Raw genomic sequence first — 22,386 nt, 5'->3', positions numbered from 1 at the left:
ACGAATGAACATGGTAAAGATAAAGGTAAAGAAAGAAGAACAGGAACAAAAAGAAGTGAAAGACATAAGAAGAATTGAATGAGGAGAATAAATATACAAATGATGATGATATTGTAAATTAATATCTTGGGTATAAAATCAACTGTTATTGATAGCGAAAAAATGAAAAATGATGGGAAGCGAATCATCTTTGAATAAAAGACGTAATAACCGATAAAATAAACACACAGAATTGATAAACAGAAAATTATGGAAAGCAAATCTACTCTTTCTTTGAATAAACAGACGAAACTGATTAAATTAAAACACAAAATTGATGAACAGGAAAATGGAAAGCAAATCTACTCGTCCTCTGAACGTCATAATGATGGAAAGTGAATCTACTCGTTCTTGGAATGAACGATGTAACTGATAAAACAAAAATACAGAATTGTTGAACAAAAAAATGATGGACAGCGTTTCTTCTTTAGATAAAAGACGTAACTGATGAACAATGAAAACAAAACACAGAATTGATGGAACTCAAAAAATGATGGAAAGGGAATCAACTCGTTCTTGCCATGAACGATGTAACTGATAAAATATACAGAATTGAACAGAAAAATTATTGAAAGCGAATCTTCTTTGAATAAAAGACGTAAGTGATGAAATTATAAAAAAAAAGAATAATGATGAACAGAAATGATGAAAAACGAATCTACTCGTCCTTTGAATGAACGACGTAACTGATAAAATAAAAATACAGAATTAATGAACAGAAAATGATGGAAAGCGAATCTTTGAATAAAAGTCGTCAGTGATGGAAAAAAAAAACAGAATATTGATGAACAGAAAATGATGGGTTAGCAAATCTAGTAATATCTGTTCCATTCTTAATGGATTTCACATCTCATAGGTTGTGGTTTTTTTTATTTAAATGTTCTATAACTATGGTTAATTCTAACTTGATTCTAAATCTCTATTTCATAAGTTTATAATAAAACTCAAATCTGAATTATACTCGTCCTTAGAATTAACGTCGTAAGTGATTGAATGAAAAAAGGGTCAATCAATGAACAGAAAAATGATGGAAAGGGATTCAACTCGTTCTTGCAATGAACGATGTAACTGATAAAATATACAGAATTGAACAAAAAAATGAATGAAAGCGAATCTTCTTTGAATAAAAGACGTAAGTGATGAACAAAAAACCAGAATAATGATGAACAGAAATGATGAAAAACGCATCTACTCGTCCTTTGAATGAACGACGTAATTAACTGATAAAACAAAAATACAGAATTAATGAACAGAAAATGATATAGAAAGCGAATCTTTGAATAAAAGTCGTCAGTGATGAAAAAAAAAACACACAGAATATTGATGAACCGAAAATGATGGTTAGAAAATCTAGTAATATCTGTTCCATTCTTAATGGATTTCATATCTCATAGGTTGTGTTTTTTATTTAAATGTTCTATTACTATGATTAATTCTAACTTGATTCTAAATCTCTATTTCATAACTTCATAATAAAACTCAAATCTGAATTATACTCGTCCTTTGAATTAACGTCGTAACTGATTAAATGAAAAAAAGGGTCAATCAATGAACAGAAAAATGATGGTAAGCAAATCTACTCGTCCTTTGAATGAACGACGTAACTGATAAAATAAAAAATTTATGAACAGAAAAATGATGGAAAGCGAATCTTTGATTAAAAGACGTGAGGAAATTGAAAAAAAAAAAAGAATTGATAAACAGAAAATGATGGTTAGCAAATCAACTCGTCCTTTAAATGAACGATGTATTACTGATTAAAAAAAAAAAAAACAATGAACAGAAAATGATGGAAAGCGAATCTTCTTCTTTGAATGATAGATAAAAAATGATGAAAATACTCGTTCTTTTGAATGAAATACGTACCTGATTAAAATTACAGAATTGAAGAACAAAAGATAAAAAATAAAAGATAAAAAAAGATTATCTACTTGATTTGACTTGATTTTACATATTTCACAAGTACAAACAAAATTATGAAAACAATATCAGAAAACTTATGAGAATATAAATCAGACAAAGCATAACAATTAATTCAAATTAAAGAAAATAGCGATTTGGAATTAAAGACAATTTAAAAGAGTGAAATATGAGGGAACCTGCATAAAAAGCAAGACTTGTCCTTTAAACGGAAGACGTCTTTGATAACATAAACACTGAAAAATAAACCATGGAGCTAGCTCCATAAATAAACAGTGGAAAGATAATCTACTCGTCCTTTAAGCCAAAGATGTAACTATAACTGGGTCACTCGGTCAGGAGCTGGGCACATGGATTTCTAGCGGGGACTCGTCTGATGCGCGCGCTTGAGGCAGTTTTTCAACCGGCTGTCTATTGGGAATTTAGGATTTTCAACCCGCTGTCTATCGGGTTGAGTATCTTGAAGTGCAAATGACGGGATGGTGAATTAAAAGAGAATTGGACTAAGTGGGTTTAGCCCGAATGTTGTTAGCCCATCTGATGATTAGACCAAGTGATAATAGACCATCCGTCAGTAAACCGACGGGATTGCGTCGTGTTTTGACCAAAAAGTGCCTAGAGTTGAGGCGCAAACTACATGGACAAATAGAGATCAAATCTAAAAAAATCTCGTGTTTTACGTGAGCATTGGGCCTCTCTTCTGCCAGCTGCATGCGTGAAATTGACGCGTGAATTTCACGCGCGAAATCGGCTGGTGGTAATTTTTTGGTTCACGCCTGTCTCGCGGTAGATGCGTGACCCCTCGGAAGGGTGTCAACTTTATTCCGAGCAATACTGTACATGTACAGAAAGATACAGGTTTTGAATGAACATCTGTAACCGTACGGTTTCCAATAACATTTCCTCCCTATTTAATGCAATAAGAGCACTGTCTGCAATAATCATGACTGCAATTCAGCGTCGAGTGTTTTCTTTGAGAACTTGTACTCAAATTATTTCCTTTTATTTCCTTCAATTGCCTTGGTCATGAATATTTAATAACCTTCTTTATTTCTCAATGTATGTGTTTGGTGTTCAAAATCCTGGAACGACCTGCCACTAATAATTAGACAGTCTCCAACATTAGCAATTTTCAAAAAGTCATTAAAAACTCATCTCTTTCGTACTTTGTAGTTTTTAGAATATTACATTTAATTAATTCATTGTAAGCGCTTTGGGCCTAATGGGAAAAGCGCAGTACAAATAATAAGTAATAATAATAATAATAATAAAATGTTGTTACTCTACCAATTTGGACATGCAAATTGCCGCGCGGGGGTAATCATGCAACCAATACAAGTTTTCGAACAGCAAAATAACAAGCTCATAATTTTCATGTTTTTTTTCTTCAAATATCAAATGGAGTGGAAGATGAATATATATAGTGCATCCCTCTATATATGCTTTTTCACAATGTCAAGGCACCGCACAACCTGAACCACGTCATTTTGGTGTTTATTTGACTCTCTTTATCACATTTTGGAGCCTGGAAAGTGAACAGCATATCTGTAAAAGATTAAAGGGCAAGTCCACCCAAGAAAAATGTTTACTTGAGTAAATAGAGAAAAATCAAACTAGCATAACGCTGAAAATTTCATCAAAATCGGATGTAAAATAAGAAAGTTATGACATTTTAAAGTTTTGCATATTTTTCACCAATGCACAATAAGTGACATGCAAATGAGAAAATTGATGATGTCCTTCACTCACTATTTCTTTTGTTTTTATTGTTTAAATTATACAATATTTCATTTTTTACATATTTGACGATAAGGACCGACTTGACTGAACCATATAGTATTACACAATGCTTATTCCACATGTTCATGGAGAAATTAATCATTGTTTCACTTGACAATGGGGAGAAAATTAGAATATTTCATATTTCTTATAATAAAATACAAAAGAAATAGTGAGTGGATGACATCATCAGTCTCCTCATTTGCATACCGACCATATAACTGTTTTGTGAAATTAAGCGAAACTTCAAAATGTCATAACTTTCTTATTTTACATCCGATTTTGATGAAATTTTCAGTGTTGTGCTTGTTGGATTTTTCTCTTTATTCGAATCAACTATTTGTTGGAGTGGACTTGACCTTTAAATAACGAAATACATGTCCACTCATGCATGTACACTCTGTCTTATCGGGGAACACTCTGAACGGCACTAGAACACTGTGTTACACCAGTGTACATCCAAGGCCACACAGAGCATTTTACAATATTATGGTCCATGCTTATACACCAGAGTAAACCTTGCCAATTGGTGTTACACATTGATGATGCATGCGGTCTTGATGTCATTCTTAATACTAAGTCCAGTCCCAGTCCAATCAACGAGTTGATTTGAATATAAAGGGAACCATCAAACTTGAAATTTAAATCACATTTGGAATCGGATGACGTTTTGAATTTCGCTTATTCTGGAAAAAAGGTTACATGTACATGCACATGAGAGCAATTCTGTTGTTCATCATATTCGAAGTTTATAACTTTTTGTTTTATTGCTTTCGTAATAAATTAGTTATTAAGCTGAATAATGATGACACAGCATATTCCATAAGGAATCAAATCAGCTTTTATCAATCATTGGAGGAATATTTGATGACTCCCTCATTTGCATATACATGCGTCTTGCGTCACTCCCGAACAAGTTATAAAAAGTGAAACTCAACTCTGTTTTTTATCAGCTTGGGTGTCATTCGGCGTTTTGTTTTGTCGAACAAGTTTTGGTAAATCTTCTGTATTACAAATCTAAAACGTAAATCCGTTACGGTGGTCAATACCAAATAAAAACGTGATGATGGACATGGTGTGTTACATCATGCATTTTGCGATGTTACATGAAATATTAAACCCGACTAAGTCAATATATTTTTTTATGATTTTGTTTTTATTGAAAAACAATCATGATAAATCACAATATCTACAAGTAATGTCAAAGTAAAAAATACAATTGCATATGTGCTATATCGTCATCACATCCGCTCTTGAAATTGATTTTTTATTTTTTTTTTACCTGAAGCATTTTTAAGAGAAAAATACACGTACAGCTGTATTTCTTCGAAAACATTTGACAGTTTCCTATATTTTTTGTTTTTCATCGATACTTTTTTTATATTCCATGAAGTATGATAGAATGCAAAACCGTGCTGCTAAAATCTTAAATTTTTCAATCACCATGATCAATGATAACTGATCTTATGGCTGCATGTCCAAACCAACTGCTATAGCTTTTCATAACAGATATCTAAATGATTTCTGTCCTCGTAAAGTCCCTGAGAATTTACAACGTACATTGTAAATGCGAATCCCGAAGTAATAATGAAAAATCGACAATGGTCTAATGTATACTTGGTCTTTCATTCTTGGCTCATAAGGAAACACTCGAAAATAATGTTCATGAGAAACATGGATAAGCCAGTTGTTACATTTTCCAATATCCTTTAATGACAAGGTACTCGAATTAATGTACATTTTTTGTTGGTGCTAAAAGAGGTTGACAATAATAAAATATCAATAAAAATGATAAAAAATGACATGAATGATGAATGTTCCTGATGTAACCTCTTTTCATAATCACAAGCTGATATCCTTTCCATACATGTACTTCTTATTTTCCAGTGGCGGGCGGAAGGGGCCAAGCAGGGGCCCGTTGCAGAAAGAGTTGCAATCAATCGCAACTCTAAAAATCATGCGCAACTTGATTTTCAACCAATCAACAGCGCGCATTTGGGACTTGCGATTGATTTTTTTACTTGCGTTAAACGCAACTCTTTCTGCAACGGGCCCCTGATCTATCTTCTTTAGGGGTGGTGTAAAAAGTCGGGGTGACTTCGTTATACTGAGTTTTCAAAGTTACATGTATAACATTATACAGACAGAAAAGGCAGTGAACGATACAATATGGGAGCCCGCTATTCACTATTCAGGCATTAACTGGTCTTAATGCATTTAATGATTAAAATGTCAAATGCATGAATGTGAATGACACTTTATATTCTTTGAGAAATAATGGAAGCCTCGTCGGAAAGAAGGATTGTTCATAACAACATCATAAACATGGATAGCCTTACGTCCAATATCAAGTAATTTATTAACAAAATTAAGTTAACGGTATAATTATTCATCTAAACTCCCCGGGCTAAACTCTAGACAGGAGGTTGCGTGCATGTTGCAGCATATAGTTGATTTTAGGAATGTCATTTTCTGAAGTAAAATATATATATCCTGTATATATTGGCCTATCAATGCAACATGAATGTGTGAAATTATCCAAAATAAAATTAAAGAAATAATAGTTTATATATACATATACTACAATCGATACTTATACATATGCGATTTGTGACGGTTTTTTTTATCAGTATGCAGCACCTACAAATCTTAGAAATGTTTTAATTAACCAATCACCACTGTTTGGTAAAAAATAATTGAATGCAAAATGAATTATGATTCTTTCTTTTTAATCTAACAGTTGGTCGACTCAACCAACATTTGAGTTGTTTAATTTCTTTCCAAAAGTCCAGTCAACTACTGCATAGTAGCAGACATGTGAATATATATGTCCGACAAAAATATGATAGAAACCAGCCGAAATTCGGTAGGTTTAACAATAATTTTATAATGGATTATTGTCTGTCAATCTTTACCATGTTCATCAATAATTTGGTCGGACAATATTTCACCCATCGGATTTCTTTACGAATCCTATTTTTTTCAAAGCAAGTGAAAATGTATATATGAGGAAAGGAGAAAGAGAGATAAGGGTTAGAAATAAGACTGAGGTAGAAGAGATATATAGGCCAGAAAGAGGTTCAGAGCTTATATAACACGTCTTGTTACGTTTATCCTTGTAACTGATACAGTCTGTAAAAATGGCTCAAACAATTCATTTTTCTTCCAAAATACATGTAATTTCAATGTTACACTTGAAGATTTACAATTCAGCGTAACTTTACATCGGTAACCAATTAGGGTAGATTAACAGCAAAAAAATATATTGAGATCTGACATAGAAAGATAATCCGATCCTTTTCTAATGCAAATATTTCTGTGTAATACTATTTTTAAAGTGTCATACAGCTCCAGATAAATTTCTGATTTAACAAAATACATTTTGATGTTCCCGAAAACATTACAAAAAATATTTCCGGCAGTTTTACACAGACGAGCATAGAAATGACTGTATACATAACAATAAGACTTGCCCGCCTGCATGAAGCTTGCCAAATGGGCAAGGAAGTGTACATGTATAGGCAGTGGCGTATTAATGATCCAAAAATTTTGAGGGGGCTCGATATGGCGAAACGCATAAAATTAATAAGAAGTTGAGAGCGAGCACAAATTTCAACATTTTTATTACAAAAATCCTAGTTTGTGAATTGTGATAGTTTGAAATAATACTTGGAAAATGATATCATATTTCACTCTTATTCCTTTCGGAATATATTTATAACAGGAAGAAAGAAAAAAAATGATCCCTGCAAAAAATACAGTAGTACAACAAATCTCGCTGATTCTCTGCTCATATAACAAAATGGCTAGGATCATGAGCTTTTTCAAATAACCGCCATTCATAAAAAAAAAACTTCTTTGCATATTTCATCACAAACTTTGTACATATCGTACATAATGGAATAATCCTAAAAATGGAAGTTCTCCCTGTGTCCACGCGTCATAAAATTCAATAACTAAACGATACCGATTTAGATCATTCATGTACACATGTAAGCAAACTGATCATACAGGCCTTTTCTGTTATAATGTAATTTCAACACAATTCAAACTCTTTACCATACACGTAGATGTGTGTAGTAATACATGTTCGCATGTGGATGTAATATTATTACACATAATGTAGAACCAAAATAACATTGCCGTTTCACACTTTCAATCATAATTTCCAGTTCCACTAACGTCTCGCTCTTTTAATTCCAACCCAAACTTGACAAGAAATTTATCGAGATTACCATATACATGTATTCGTAATTGTTTAATCATTAATGTCATGGAATACAAACCAAATATCATTGAAAATGGCGAGTTTCATTCCATGATTCAAACTCTCTTTGGTATAAACCTGCAATGCAATAATGTAAACTTTTAAATATTTTTGGAGACAATTGCATCAAATCTTTGCAATTGACCAGTGCATATTACGTCAATTCTTGATGAACATGTTAAAGACACATTACTCTGGTTATTTTACACGATTTTGCCACTAAATGATTTGCAATGTTTGTACAATATAAAATTGAAATGGCAGTCACTGAATAGTTCATGATCCCTCATCTTTAGCCGAAAATACATTTCACATAGAACATATAATATCAAGATGGAAAACATTTTTGTTCACCTCGTAGTAATAGCACCATGTGGTATAGGCTTATGCCTATTTTTTCGGTCTTGGAAGGGGTGTACCACCGATTTTCCATCTCCAAACAGGGTGACATTTGGGAGGGTTGACACCCCTTGGAACAGCCATGCTGCATGCAGGTTTCAAGTCTCCATCACCAACAACCAAAGAAGGGGGTAATAAGAGAAACTCGGACATATTGAAAGTAGCCATCTTGGGGTCCGGTCCACTATTCTTCCGTTTCCCCCTTGGCTTTCTTTTGGTTTTTAGGAAATTGGCTATACAATCTCCTAATATTTATATAAAAGTTAGGTCCTACCTTAATTCTTGCTCGCCAGAAGATAGAATGGGGTCCAGCCGCTCAGAATCTCAGGTAAATTGCACAAATCCGTGAATAGAAATATATACACTTCACAATTTCAAATAGATTAGAAAAAAGGGACAGATGTCACAAAATGTCTCGCGAAGTAATGAGCTCATTAAATATGCAGAGGATATAGACTTCGAATGAGTGTAAGTGACGGTAAGGAATAAGATTGGAAAATGCAGAGAAATAATTAAGTATAAGCTGATCCTCCACAAGATTTGATTCAATCCTCACTAGCAGCTGGATGAGATGGTCAGCATGAGTGGACAGGACGAAGGCAGAGAGTAGAGTGATGATGTGGTAGAGAAAACAAGTTGTTTTTACCAACATCAGAAAAGATGAGACAAAGAAATAAGCGCCAAAAAGAGGACAAAACACAGTTGAGAAGAACAAAGAGGAGAGAAGCAGACTGTGAGAAAAGCAAACATGCGAGCATCTCTGTAGTGATGTTGTATACCTGCAAGTTTATTGCAATAAACAAGGAACAATGAAAGGATGTTTGCTCCAAGTCTAGGAACAAAAGAAAGGTTGTTTCTCAATATAAGAATGTGTTTGCCAAGTAGATTTGGACAGAAAATGAGTTGGCTTGCTCTGTGAATGTACAGTATTGTAGTAAATACACATGGCGTGAACAAGTGAGAATATATGAAATTGGAAATAAAAGAAAGAATTTATATACATATACAGAATGTTGAAATATAAATGAAAATATATACAAGGAAAGAATATATAGATGTAGATATATAAAAAGATATAGTCAAGTCACTACAGTAGCTCCCCCCTAGATTTGTACCGAATAGAAATGTAGTAACAAATCGACAAGGGAAAGTAAAAGTGAACTTGGCTATATAAAACAAGAAAATAAAAGGAGTGGAAACATCAGTTAATTTTGAGAAATGTTTCAACCGTCTCCGAAAAATTGAACGTACTTGGCAGGAAACCTGACATGGCGACCAGAACGGGTCTTACGAATTTCGGGAGGCATATGCTTGTCGTCAGGATCCCCTGCCAAGTCCGTGGAGTTGGATTGTTGATGAACTTGGTCAGGTGGATCTTGATGATGAAATGGAGTGGTAGCCTCCTGCTCGATGAAAGCCGGTTTCAGTCTGTCGACACTGACATTTTCATGTTTACCATTATAATCTATGGTAAAATACTTGTCAGTGCGACGGATGACTCGGAAGGGTCCTCTGTATGGAGGTTGCAATGGCTTTGTAACAGCATCATCTCGTAGAAAGATGTGAGATGAAGAATGCAGTTCAGGATGTACCTGTGTTCGAGTTTGCTGTTTTCGAGTAGGAGTGGGATGTAATTCCCGCATCATTCTCTTTAGTCTGTGGGCATAGTTAGATGGGTCATCGGCAGAATCAATTTGTGAAGGAGCTACAAATTGTGCAGGTAGAGTGACTGTAGTCCCAAATACTAGTTCTGCTGCAGAGCATCCAATGTCCGCCTTGATTGCTGTGCGTATACCTAGCAAGACTAAAGGGAGTGACTCAGTCCAACGGACCTTGTTATGAGCTTTGAGAGAGGCTTTAAGTTGGCGATGAAAACGCTCCACTAAACCATTTGCGGCAGGATGGTATGCTGTTGTGCGGATGCGTTTAGTGCCAAGGAGGTTGGTGAGTGAAAGGAAAAGTGCTGACTCAAATTGCCTACCTCTGTCTGTTGTGATGGTAGTAGGTGCGCCAAACACTGCTACCCATCTGGCCACAAATGCTCGCGCTACCGTCTCCGCAGTGATGTCTGGGATAGGGATAGCTTCTGGCCATCTGGTGTAGCGATCAACACAAGTAAGAAGATAATTGTTACCCTCTGATGAAGGAAGCGGGCCAACAAGATCAATGTGCACATGAGAGAAGCGTGCATCAGGTGAAGTGAAAGTACCAAGTGGTGCTTTGGTGTGCCGATGTACTTTACACTTTTGACATTCGAGGCATGTTTTGGCCCATTTCCTAACATCAGCGTTGATGCTAGGCCAAACAAAGCGCTCTGTAATGAGCTTTTGAGTAGCTCTGATTCCTGGATGAGAAAGTCCATGAAGGGAATCAAAGAGAGCTCTTCTATGTTTGACTGGTACCAAAGGCCTGGCAGTACCAGTTGATATATCGCACAGAATGGTAGTGGTAGAACCTGGGAGAGCAATTGACTTGAGTTGAAGTGAGGAGTCTTTCACCTCAGTTTCATCTTCCTGATCTTTTGCGATGGCCGCAAAGTCTATGATTGAGGAAGAATCAACTCTGTCAATATACAGACGAGAGAGGGCGTCTGCTGCTGTGTTCTCCTTACCTGAAATGTGCTGTATATCAGAAGTGAACTGAGAAATGAAATCGAGTTGTCGGATTTCACGTGGCGAATGCCTATCCGGTTTCGACTTGAGTGCATGGGTAAGAGGTTTGTGGTCAGTGTAGATAGTAAATGACCTACCTTCAAGAAGATGGCGAAAGTGCTTGATACCCAGATATGCTGCAAGCAACTCCCTACCAAAAGTGCTGTATTTGGTTTCAGCGGGTTGTAACCTCTTAGAGAAGAAAGCCAGAGGTTGCCAAACTCCATCTACTCGTTGTTGGATAGCTCCCCCAACTCCTACGTCAGAAGCGTCGACTAGTAGGCACAAGGGAACATCAGTGCGAGGGTGCACAAGAACAGTAGAGTTAGCCAATTGATCTTTAGCATGATTGAAAGCAAGAAGCTCTTTCTCTCCAAGATCAATTGGCATGTTCTTTTTTGTTCTGTTTTTCAACAGATCAGTCAGTGGTTGCAGCACCTCTGCACAACGAGGAATGAATCGCCTGTAGAAGTTTATCAATCCCAGGAATTCTCGAAGTTTGGTGAGTGACGTAGGTGCGGGAAAATCACGGATGATTTTCACTTTGTCGCTAAGAGGGCGGATTCCGGTGTTGTCCACCATATGTCCGAGAAAAGATAGCGATGAAGCACCAAACTGACATTTCGAGGGATTGACGATGATGCCATACTCCTGCAGGCGATCGAAAAGCTGACGGAGATGTGTCACATGTTCATCCTTAGAGGAACTGGCTACCAGTATATCATCCAGATAAACATAGACAAATGGGAGGCCGCGAATGACGGTGTCCATCAATCGCTGGAATGTTTGTGCTGCATTCCTAAGGCCGAATGGCATTTGAACGAATTCGAATAAGCCGAATGGAGTGGTCACGGCAGTCTTGTGAATGTCGCTAGGCTCGACTGGGATCTGATGATATGCCCTAACGAGATCAATTTTGGAAAAAATTGTCTTACCTGCAAGAGTTGAAGAGAAATCTTGCAAGTGTGGGATAGGGTATCGATCCGGGACCGTGCGAGCGTTGAGCAAGCGATAATCACCACAAGGCCGCCAGTCCCCTGGCGTTTTCTTGGGAACCATGTGCAATGGACTTGACCAGTTGCTCTCAGATTGTCGGATAATGCCAAGTTCAAGCATGTGCTCGAACTCTGCCTGGGCAATTCTCTGACGATCTGGAGCAAGTCGACGAGGGCGCGCTGCCGCGGGCAGGCCTCGAGTTGGGATGTGATGCGTGGTAGTATGTTTCACTTCTGAGTGCTTGTAAACCGGTCGTGTGATATCCGGATACTGATGGAGAATGGAGTGAAACCGCTCCGATGAGTCATGTTGAACATACATCGGGCTAATGGTACCAGTATATGAACCACATCCCTGGACTGTAAGAGTGGTTGTGGTGTCTATCAATCGGCGGTGTTTGATATCCACCAACAGTCCAAACTGGTCAAGAAAATCGGCACCCAAAATCGGCGTGGGTATATCTGTCACAACAAATATCCAGCGGAAAACACGCCGTAAACCGAGATTAATTGTGAAAGACTTTTGTCCGAAAGTCTTGATTGGCGATCGATTTACAGCTTGTAGTTGGATATTTGTCGCGTCAACCCTAGCCGATTTTCCCAATTTTGAATGAGGGAAAATGCTCACCTCAGCACCTGTGTCGACGAGAAAGCGTGTACCAGTGTACTTGTCGTTGACAAAGAAAAGGCGACTGGGTTGGGTGCTGCCAAGGGGGTTAGTCGCCGCTATTCCTTGGCGGGGTCGTTTCCCTGGGCCTGTTTTGCCGAGAAAGAGCAAGGACCTATGCACTTTTGAGCACTGCTCCCATGCTTCCAGTGATACCAGCACTGGGCACCTGCATGCTGCTCACTGCGTGAAACCGACTTGCGCTGTCGACTACAAGTCCCTCTCTGGTTTTTCAGCATGGTTAATGCTTGAATCTGCATTGTGAGCTGGTCAACCTGCGCAGAGAGTTGGTCGATTGGAGAAAGGAAAGATTCAGGAGTAGAGGAAACATTAGGAGTAGTCATGTTGTAGAGTAAAGAAAAAAAATTGAGAAGTAGAAAGGAAACAAAAATAGCGAAATAAGAATAGCGAAGTGAGAGAAATGAATAGAGGGCGATAAAAGAAAATTAAGGATTCAGGATCACGTCGGGGTCACCAGTTTAGGAAATTGGCTATACAATCTCCTAATATTTATATAAAAGTTAGGTCCTACCTTAATTCTTGCTCGCCAGAAGATAGAATGGGGTCCAGCCGCTCAGAATCTCAGGTAAATTGCACAAATCCGTGAATAGAAATATATACACTTCACAATTTCAAATAGATTAGAAAAAAGGGACAGATGTCACAAAATGTCTCGCGAAGTAATGAGCTCATTAAATATGCAGAGGATATAGACTTCGAATGAGTGTAAGTGACGGTAAGGAATAAGATTGGAAAATGCAGAGAAATAATTAAGTATAAGCTGATCCTCCACAAGATTTGATTCAATCCTCACTAGCAGCTGGATGAGATGGTCAGCATGAGTGGACAGGACGAAGGCAGAGAGTAGAGTGATGATGTGGTAGAGAAAACAAGTTGTTTTTACCAACATCAGAAAAGATGAGACAAAGAAATAAGCGCCAAAAAGAGGACAAAACACAGTTGAGAAGAACAAAGAGGAGAGAAGCAGACTGTGAGAAAAGCAAACATGCGAGCATCTCTGTAGTGATGTTGTATACCTGCAAGTTTATTGCAATAAACAAGGAACAATGAAAGGATGTTTGCTCCAAGTCTAGGAACAAAAGAAAGGTTGTTTCTCAATATAAGAATGTGTTTGCCAAGTAGATTTGGACAGAAAATGAGTTGGCTTGCTCTGTGAATGTACAGTATTGTAGTAAATACACATGGCGTGAACAAGTGAGAATATATGAAATTGGAAATAAAAGAAAGAATTTATATACATATACAGAATGTTGAAATATAAATGAAAATATATACAAGGAAAGAATATATAGATGTAGATATATAAAAAGATATAGTCAAGTCACTACAGGTTTCTTGCGGTTTTAATCGCCGTGTCTTTTCTTGCTTACAATTCACCACCCCCTTTCCGATCGATTTCTTCGCCTTGCTTTTCTGAAGGCGTTCTAATTCGTTAGAAATGGCTTCCAGTTTTCGCTTTAATTCCGCCACTTTCTTTGGTTCCCGTTGCGCATTGTGTCGTTTTTTCTTATGGCAAATTTCTGGCTTGGTTTCTGATACAAGACGCGTACCCGAACCTTTCGCCCGTTTGACGAAATTCCCATTCACATCACATTTTTCTACACCTTCCCCGTCAAAGTTACATCGTGTATTTTTCTTCTTTCTCTTTTTCTTGTGATTTTTCTTGTGAGGCAGGGATTTACTTTCTGTGCATTCTTCTGTCCGTATGCCCGATTTCCTTTTTTCTCCAAGTTTGATCTCCCCATTTAAGGTCTCCTCCCCTTCTTTTTGTGGCGAGACATGCCACGATTTCTGGCTCTTTTTCAACACCAGGGCCGATGCACCTGTTACAGTGTCTTGGTGTTCCCCCGACTCAGCAGCGGTAACCTCCGTACAGTTTCGGCCGCACTCGTGTTCAGTGGTCCGCTCGTTTTCATGATTTTCACGAGCTTTCTGCTGAATGTTCCTAATGCAATTGTTATGGCGCCCCTGCATAATCAAGGATTTATCATTCTTGGCTCGCATAGAGTCGCTTATTTTCTTAGCGTACATTGCCGAATGATGCGACCATAATGTACTGGGGTTACACAGTGACGAATGTAAACTTGGTAGACCGCAGCTAGCTCCACGCGATATACTAATACTATGACCTGGATTCGCTCCATGATAAAAGTCCGCTGGACTGTCTCTCAAGTTCGGTGAGCATTCCGACTCCCCGTCTGAATTTGACCCGACCCTGGCCCGCCACCGACCCCTACCAATCTCCCCAGCGCCCATGTTTCTGCTTGACTCCGAATTCAACGACTCACTGGACACTGATAACTCCGATAAATCAGACAGATTCGAGTTGATTTCCAAGTTCGACAATTCACTCTCTTGGTCACTGCCGCTCTCCAAATCATTGCACCCCACGCGAATCTGTTGAGCTGCGACGGCAAATTGAAATCCATTCACAAAACGTATTTCTCCTTCACTATTTTCCTCGGTATTCTCCAATATGGCGGCCGCATCTTGGTCGGGTACATTGCCAAACGATTTCCAAGAATTATCCTCTTTCTCCTGCCCAGTAAATCCAAAATATTCCTTTTCTTTCGAGGCGGCCGTTTTAGTTTCACTGTGTATAATATCCTCACAGTTTACGTTAGCATTTGATGCAATAGGAAGGCATGTGTCTACTGTATTATTATCATCCATGTTTGCGCCAGTTTCTCGACAATCAAATTCGGCTTCTCCGCGCATGTTCTTTGGTCGTTTGGCGTCAAATAAAGAGCTGTCTGCCGTAGAAAATGCTTGGGAATGAATGTCAAATGTCACAGTTCTCCTCTCACATTTTCGAAATCCAAAGCGAGGCTCAGAAAACGAAAATTCCACCGATTTTTTAGTGGAGCTGCTACTGTCATACTCAATGCAGCGGCCATTCACCATTTGTTTACATGTAGCCTCTCCGTGCATTGCATTGCCGCTACGCACATGTTGTGTACGGAAATCACTGTCCACTGAGTTACCGTGGGTAAAACTTATGTCGGATTTTGAAGCATTCGGATAATCTGTACCACTCGACTTATGACAGTTAATAATTCTTTCTGAGCACATTGAATATTCTAAATCATACTCATTTGAATTTTTACATTTTCTGTCTATATCCCTCTCTCGTTTCTTGGCATTTTTCTTGCGTTTCTTGCGTTTTAATTTGATGTTTGTTTTGACCTTACTTTTGCTTTCCAACGCCTCTGTTTCTACACCACACGACCGACAAAGCTTTAGCAAATCTGCATGAGAAATTAGACAACATTTACTGGTACGATTCGGAACTGCTTTTAGCCATTTTAGGCGATGAATCTCTTTTAATTTGCACGGTTTTAGGGTGATATGTAGCCTGCTCAAGCGTTTATGAAACGTAGTCCTCGGAAATGATTTTTTTTCCTTTTGAAAGGCTTCGAATACTTGTTTCAAGACGTACATTTTTACGTGTTTGCCGCCATTTTTTGCTTGCATTAACAGTATGTCGAGTCGAATTCCGTTGAGTTTGACGTGACTTGCCTCCATCCTGGCGCCCAAATTATTTTTCATGATTCCAGTTTAAGTCCGCATAGGGCCTATATGTGTACAACAGGGTGAGGTTTGTCGTTCAATCCAGATCTGAAATAAAACAGGAAAACAAACAATATGCCTTCAATTCACATTCATTTTATTTTCAAGCACGTTTTTAGAATCCAATTTCTGACCCGATTCGCAGGCCAAGGACAGTACGACATGCAGAAGGGTCTATTTGAAAGAAACCGCAATAAAATACGCACGATTGAAACTAAATGATTTTTAAGGTACAAATTTAATACACATCAAGTTCTGCAATGTACATTATTCTAAGTGCATAACTCAACTGGCAGCCACTGTGCTGTTTTTTACTAGTATTCAAAATCATAATCAAGGAATTCTCATTAAGATAATGATCTTCATAAATCTGTTTTGTATATAGGGCAAATAATGCATAATCGTAGGACCCATCAATTAATCTAAACAAAAGTTTATAGAAACTGGTATGAAAATGTATAGGCCTAATATTAAATAAAATCAAAACTTTATTTTTTATAGAAATAAACTTCTTTCTTACCTTTTTCCAAATCACGCTAGCTGCCAGGCATGGTCAGAAATTTTCCAGCGTCAAACTGGTCCGTCACTCCTTTTAAATAATCTTCAACTCTTAGGTGTGTGTTTCCCAGTTAAGAGTTTTTTTCCCCGGTATACCAAGAGAACGCGAAAGAGATTTCATGATATGCGAGCGTCATAATTCCATACCAATATTTTTAACTGTGATTTGCAAATGCAATCTTCCTCGAGCTCGAAATTTGTTCCCGCTCTCGAATTCTTACAGGAAAATAAACGCACGACGGGAAAAGTGAGTGCCTGCGTGTTCTCTATGCGTCCACCCACATACATGTATAGTGAATGGGAAAAGCATTGAGACTGAGAAGCATGCATTTTGAGTCAATTTGAGCGAGATGTGTGTACTGAGCGCCATGCTTTGTTTGAAAAGGAAAATTCATTTAAATTTATAGTCCTCATCCTTTTGGCTGACACGCCCCTTTTTCATGGAGTAATACTAAGAAGATACGTACTTTAATTTTTTTGAAAATAATAAGTGAAAATTCTACTTCATTGTCTATAATTTGGAAGACTATGTACCCGTTCATACATGTAGGACTATTCATGCAATGCAGAAAGGCATGAAGCTATAACTGTGTTTTATAGCTTCATGGCAGAAATATACACTCCCCTCCAAAAGTTTGGGAACACCTGCCTTCAGTGTGTGTTTTTCGAACTTTGGTAGACTTTACTGAAGTTAAGCCTCGTAGTACAGCTGTATTTTTGTTTTAAAGTGAAGGCTATACACCTGTGTACATTTTATCATTGATTCAAACAAATTCAAAGCTCTTAAGAGACGTGCAGCTGCCAAAGAGGGCAGGCTACCAGTCAAGATGGCATTCTCTAAAAAATGCTAACTTCTTTTAACATTGTTCTGTTTGGGGTTCTATTCTGAAATTCTTCCCATTATTTTGTGAATGTTACAGCAGATGTCCTCAGAATTTGTTGCTCAGTATTGTTCATAAGACAGTTAATTTATGGAAATCTGCATCTTTATCCTGGAAAACGTCTGAAATTGACAAATACCTAATCCTTCTTTAAAGAAAATGCATGGAAGTGGAGTAGACATCAGTGCAATTTGAAATTCATGAATTCAAAAGTTATTCAGAGTTTTTTACACTTATTCCAGTGCACCTTCATTTATTTTGCCTATTCAGTTTTTCTTTGTCAGAAGTCAGTCACAAAATTAAAATGGCTAAGACAAGACAGCTTTCTTTGGAAACACGTCAGTCAAATGTAGTTTTGAAGAAGGCTACTCCATACGAGAAATAGCCGGGAAACTCAAGATCAGTATCCATGCTGTTCACTACAGCCTGAAACGCAAAGAGGCCACTGGGTCTAATGGGGACAGGAGACGAAGTGGTAGGCCAAAAACAACATCTCCTGCTGAAGATAAATACATTCGGGTGAGCAGTCTGCGCAACCGTTGTCTGACTTGCCCACAGATTACAGCTGACCTCAACAACACCCATGAGATGCCTGTATGTTCTTCAACTGTTAGAAGACGTCTCTGTGGAGCAGGGCTGATGGACCGTGTGGCTTCAAGGAAACCTCTCCTCAAAGAAAACAACCGGAAGAAAAGGCTTGCTTGGGCTAGGAAGCATGAAGACTGGTCTTTGGTGCAGTGGCAGAAGGTTCTTTGGTCTGACGAATCAAAGTTCGAGGTGTTTGGTAGCAAGCGACGTACCTATGTGAGACGGCGAAAGGGAGAAAAGATGCTACCCCAATGCATCAAGCCAACTGTAAAACATGGTGGTGGTAATGTCATGGTTTGGGGTTGCTTTGGTGCAGGAAAGGTAGGCAGCTTGCACAGAGTAGAGGGTATCCTCAACCAGCACGGCTATCATTCAATCCTACAGCGGAAGGCCATCCCTTCAGGGAAACGCCTGATCGGAGGATTCGTTTTCCAGCAGGACAATGACCCAAAACACACGTCAAGACTATGCAAAGACTAAAAAGGAATAGAAACAAGTCCTGGAAATCATGGATTGGCCGCCCCAGTCCCCATATCTCAATCCCATCGAGCTGCTTAAGAAAGAACTAGACAGGAAGGTTCGAGAAACTTGCCCAACAAGTGAGACTCATCTGTGTTTTCCATATCAGTGAAACACTGAGTATTGTTTAATTTTATTTTTGTGTCTGACTTCTGACTAGGAAAAGGAAAAATGAATGAAGTTGCACATGTATTAGTGTAAAAGCTCTGAATAACTGCAATAACTGCATGTAATAAAATAAGTTAGCATTTTGAGAGAATGCCATCTTGACTGGTAGCCAGCCATTTAAGAGAGTGTAAATTTGTTTGAATCAATAACAAAATTTACACTGCTGTATAATCTTCACTTTAAAACAAAAATTCAACTGTGCTATGAGCCTGAATATCAATAAAGTCTACCAAGTATAGAAAAGCACACACTGAATGCAGGTGTTCCCAAACTTTTGGAGGGGAGTGTACATTTATTTTAACATGGATTTATACGAGCGGATTTCGCCCATATTAGGCGTCCTTTTCTCCTCATTCTCATTCCTCATTCTGTCACGCCTAGTTCGGACCATTAACAGCCATGTCATGCTTGTATAGGGCCTATATACTTGGCTAAAGTTGGGCAAATTTGACCTTGAACTTGTAGAGAGACATTAAAAATATATTATAATGGGGAGGTTTTTTATTTCAAAACTGGCAGGGCACATATATTATTGGACTTGGCAGACACAGATTCAAAGGGGTGTCCCTATATGCCTACTTATATACAGAACTATTGTTTTGGAATAAATTCAATTAATTCAATTTAATTCAATTAAATTTTTTATTTCATTTCCACTCGAACATATAAAATTTAAGGAGTGACTTTTGAGCAAAAGTATTATAAAATAAATCATTAATTGAAGTATATTGAAATGATTTGTGTCCACTGAAGAGATGTGTCGATCCCCTCGAAAATACTGCCGTCCCGGCCTCCCCCCCTCCCCATTAAGTGTAGAGGAAAGTAAGATCGTTCAGGATAGCTTTTGGAGGAGTGGGTGTGGTTATTTGGTCATTTTGTCTCACCTGCATAGCTGAGCGAGACTATATAGGCGGCGCTTTTCCGACGGCGACGGCGGCGTCGTCAACAATCTTAACAAAGGTTAAGTTTTTTAAATGTAATATCATAACTTCGAGAGTATGGACCTAGTTCATAAAACTTGGACATAAGGGTATTCAAGTATTACTGAATATCCTGTCTGAGTTTCAGGTCACATGACCAAGGTCAAAGGTCATTTAGGGTCAATGAACTTGGACCATGTTGGGGGAATCGATATTGAAATCTTAACCAAGGTTAAGTTTTTGGAATGTCATCATAACTTGGATGAAACTTAAGGGTAATGGTGTATCACTGAAGATCCTGCCTGAGTTTCAGGTCTCATGACCAAGGTCAGAAGTCAATTGGGGTCAATGAACTTTGACCATCGGGGGTATTTGTGAAATTGTCATCATAACTTTAAAAGTTTGTGGATCTAGTTCATGAAACTTTGACATAAGAGCAACCATGTATCCCTGAATAGCCTGCGCGAGTTTCAGGTCACATGACTAAGGTCAAAGGTCATTTAGGGTCAACGAACTTTAGTTTAAACAAACAGCAAACGGCATGCGTATAGAAATCAAACCAAGACCCAAAATTGTCGATTTGTTTAAATTTCTTGTTCATGTTCAAACTGTTGCTTTGGCAGATGGATGCCATTTTCACCATACAACATTAGTAAAAGTCCTCGTATAAAAATTGTTTTGGATTTTTTTTTTCCACGAGCAACATTATAATAGCGTTCTGTTGTCTTGCGATTTATAGAGTATAGGCCTACAGAACGGTGACGTCATCATATTTCTACGTTTGATTTTGTTTTATATAATTTAGTATTTAATGAAAATATAACATCAACAAAAAATCAACAGAATGCAAATAGATCAAGAGAATAACGACAGTAGCACCACTGGCGGATCCAGGGGGGGGGGGGCAAAGCCGGTCCGTGCCCCCGCCCCTTTGAGAGGCACAATTAAAATTTGTAATGTACAAATGCCGTTAAAATGTGTGTGCCCCCACCGCTTTTGAAAGTGAAGACTTGTTTTTTGCTTGTCAAATTTTTCCTCGGGAAAATGCGCCCCCTTTTTGGAAAATCCTGGATCCGCCCTTGTCTCAAACATACAAATTTGACGTGAATTGGTGGCCTAAGGGAAGTGGTCACATGAATACATAATAGGCCCAATTCAAATCATTATAAATTGGCCTGATTCACAACTGTTTGGATGCAGGTCAATTTAAACTGTTTTCAGTGGAACTATTTTCATGTGGCCAAACTTTAGTTCACCATGATAAACCAATTGCTTTTTTCTTTGGTTTTGGGTTGTTATCATTTGGTGTTTCTTAGAGGTCGTTTTGTTATGTTTGTATATAAATGCAGTTGTGAGTAACTACCAGCCAAACGTCCAAACCGACAATAGATATATCACACAGGGCAGTACAAGGTTCACTGCGTCTCTAGAAATAAATAGAATCTTCTCAAGGGACAAAAATCCAATATCTATACAGTTTTTACAAAGTGTGCCTGGATTTTATTTTTTCACACATTTCAATTTCATTGTTGGAGAAATAACATTTGCAATACAGATCTGAACAATAAAAACAGTTATCCAGATTTCAACTTAAAACTACTGCTGCTGTACACAACCCAAAATGTTTCGGAGACAATGTCTACCCCCCTAAATATAATAATAATGAGTCAGTAAACAAAATAATGGATAAATGAATTGGTTAATGAATTGAAAAATGAATCAATAAATGATAAATGAATAAACAAACCAAAATGAATAGATTGATAAATGGATGAATAAATAAATAAATGAATGAATGAGTGAATTACGGAAAATGGTAATTTCAACAAATTAGAGAAAAATAAATAAACGCAACATTTTTAATTTCATCAAAATCGGATGGGAGTAAAAAAAAAGTTAAAAAGTTATGGCAATGTAGTTTCAATAATTTATTTTAAATTAATGGGAACGTACTGCAAAGCATCATGGGACATGCGCATCTTTCTTTTACTGGCCGTACACTAGTCTTGTTGAAATCTTCTGTGTCATTTACAGACATCCCTGCAAGGTTACTGACGAAAAGAAAATAGTGATAAAAGCAAATCACGTGATATTGTTTTCATTATTTGATGATTTCTTCAAAACGTTTGGTACAAAACAGCAGAATTTAAGTTTTTTTTTTCATTTTTCATGCAAAAATAATGTCGATATATAGTTTTGCTCGCTTGCATTTTGATAATTTATTTTGCTCATCGTGTCACTGAATAATCAAAATCTTTCAGATTTGAGTCCATCCCTCAGCAGGTTGACTACTTACGTAAACATAAACGGAAAATATACGATGTAAAACTTCATCTTCAACCAAAAAAAAAAAAAATCTTGCACAGCACTGACGATGAACATATGCAAATTCGGTGACATATTCTAACTGTTTTAAATTACAAATTAGATCGTTATTGACTTAT

At 37.6% G+C, this 22,386-nt stretch overlaps 1 protein-coding gene across 1 annotated transcript; it reads right to left on the bottom strand.

Moving 5' to 3' along the window:
- Positions 1–5,425: 5,425 nt before the first annotated feature.
- On the bottom strand, positions 5,426–17,158 carry LOC135156352 (uncharacterized). The gene is made up of 3 exons (XM_064108567.1): positions 16,829–17,158; positions 14,069–16,356; positions 5,426–8,621 (listed from the first exon to the last, which is right to left on the bottom strand). Exons 2-3 carry the CDS (start codon positions 16,285–16,287, stop codon positions 8,396–8,398), a joined length of 2,445 nt encoding a protein of 814 aa, XP_063964637.1. The 5' UTR covers positions 16,288–16,356; positions 16,829–17,158; the 3' UTR covers positions 5,426–8,395.
- Positions 17,159–22,386: the final 5,228 nt, after the last annotated feature.

Source organism: Lytechinus pictus, chromosome 13 (assembly GCF_037042905.1).
Source record: "Lytechinus pictus isolate F3 Inbred chromosome 13, Lp3.0, whole genome shotgun sequence".
In the NCBI taxonomy this organism is placed as follows: domain Eukaryota; kingdom Metazoa; phylum Echinodermata; class Echinoidea; order Temnopleuroida; family Toxopneustidae; genus Lytechinus; species Lytechinus pictus.
The sequence above is the reverse complement of the archived record's forward strand: the minus strand, read 5'-3'. Positions and strand labels throughout refer to the sequence as shown.

Bases quoted from the DNA above. Each gene is read 5' to 3' on its own strand.
- LOC135156352 (XM_064108567.1), bottom strand. From the start codon at position 16,287: ATGAAAAATAATTTGGGCGCCAGGATGGAGGCAAGTCACGTCAAACTC. The intron at 8,622-14,068 runs CTGTAGTGACTT...TTTCCTAAAAAC, and splicing joins CGATTAAAACCGCAAGAAAC to CAAAAGAAAGCCAAGGGGGA.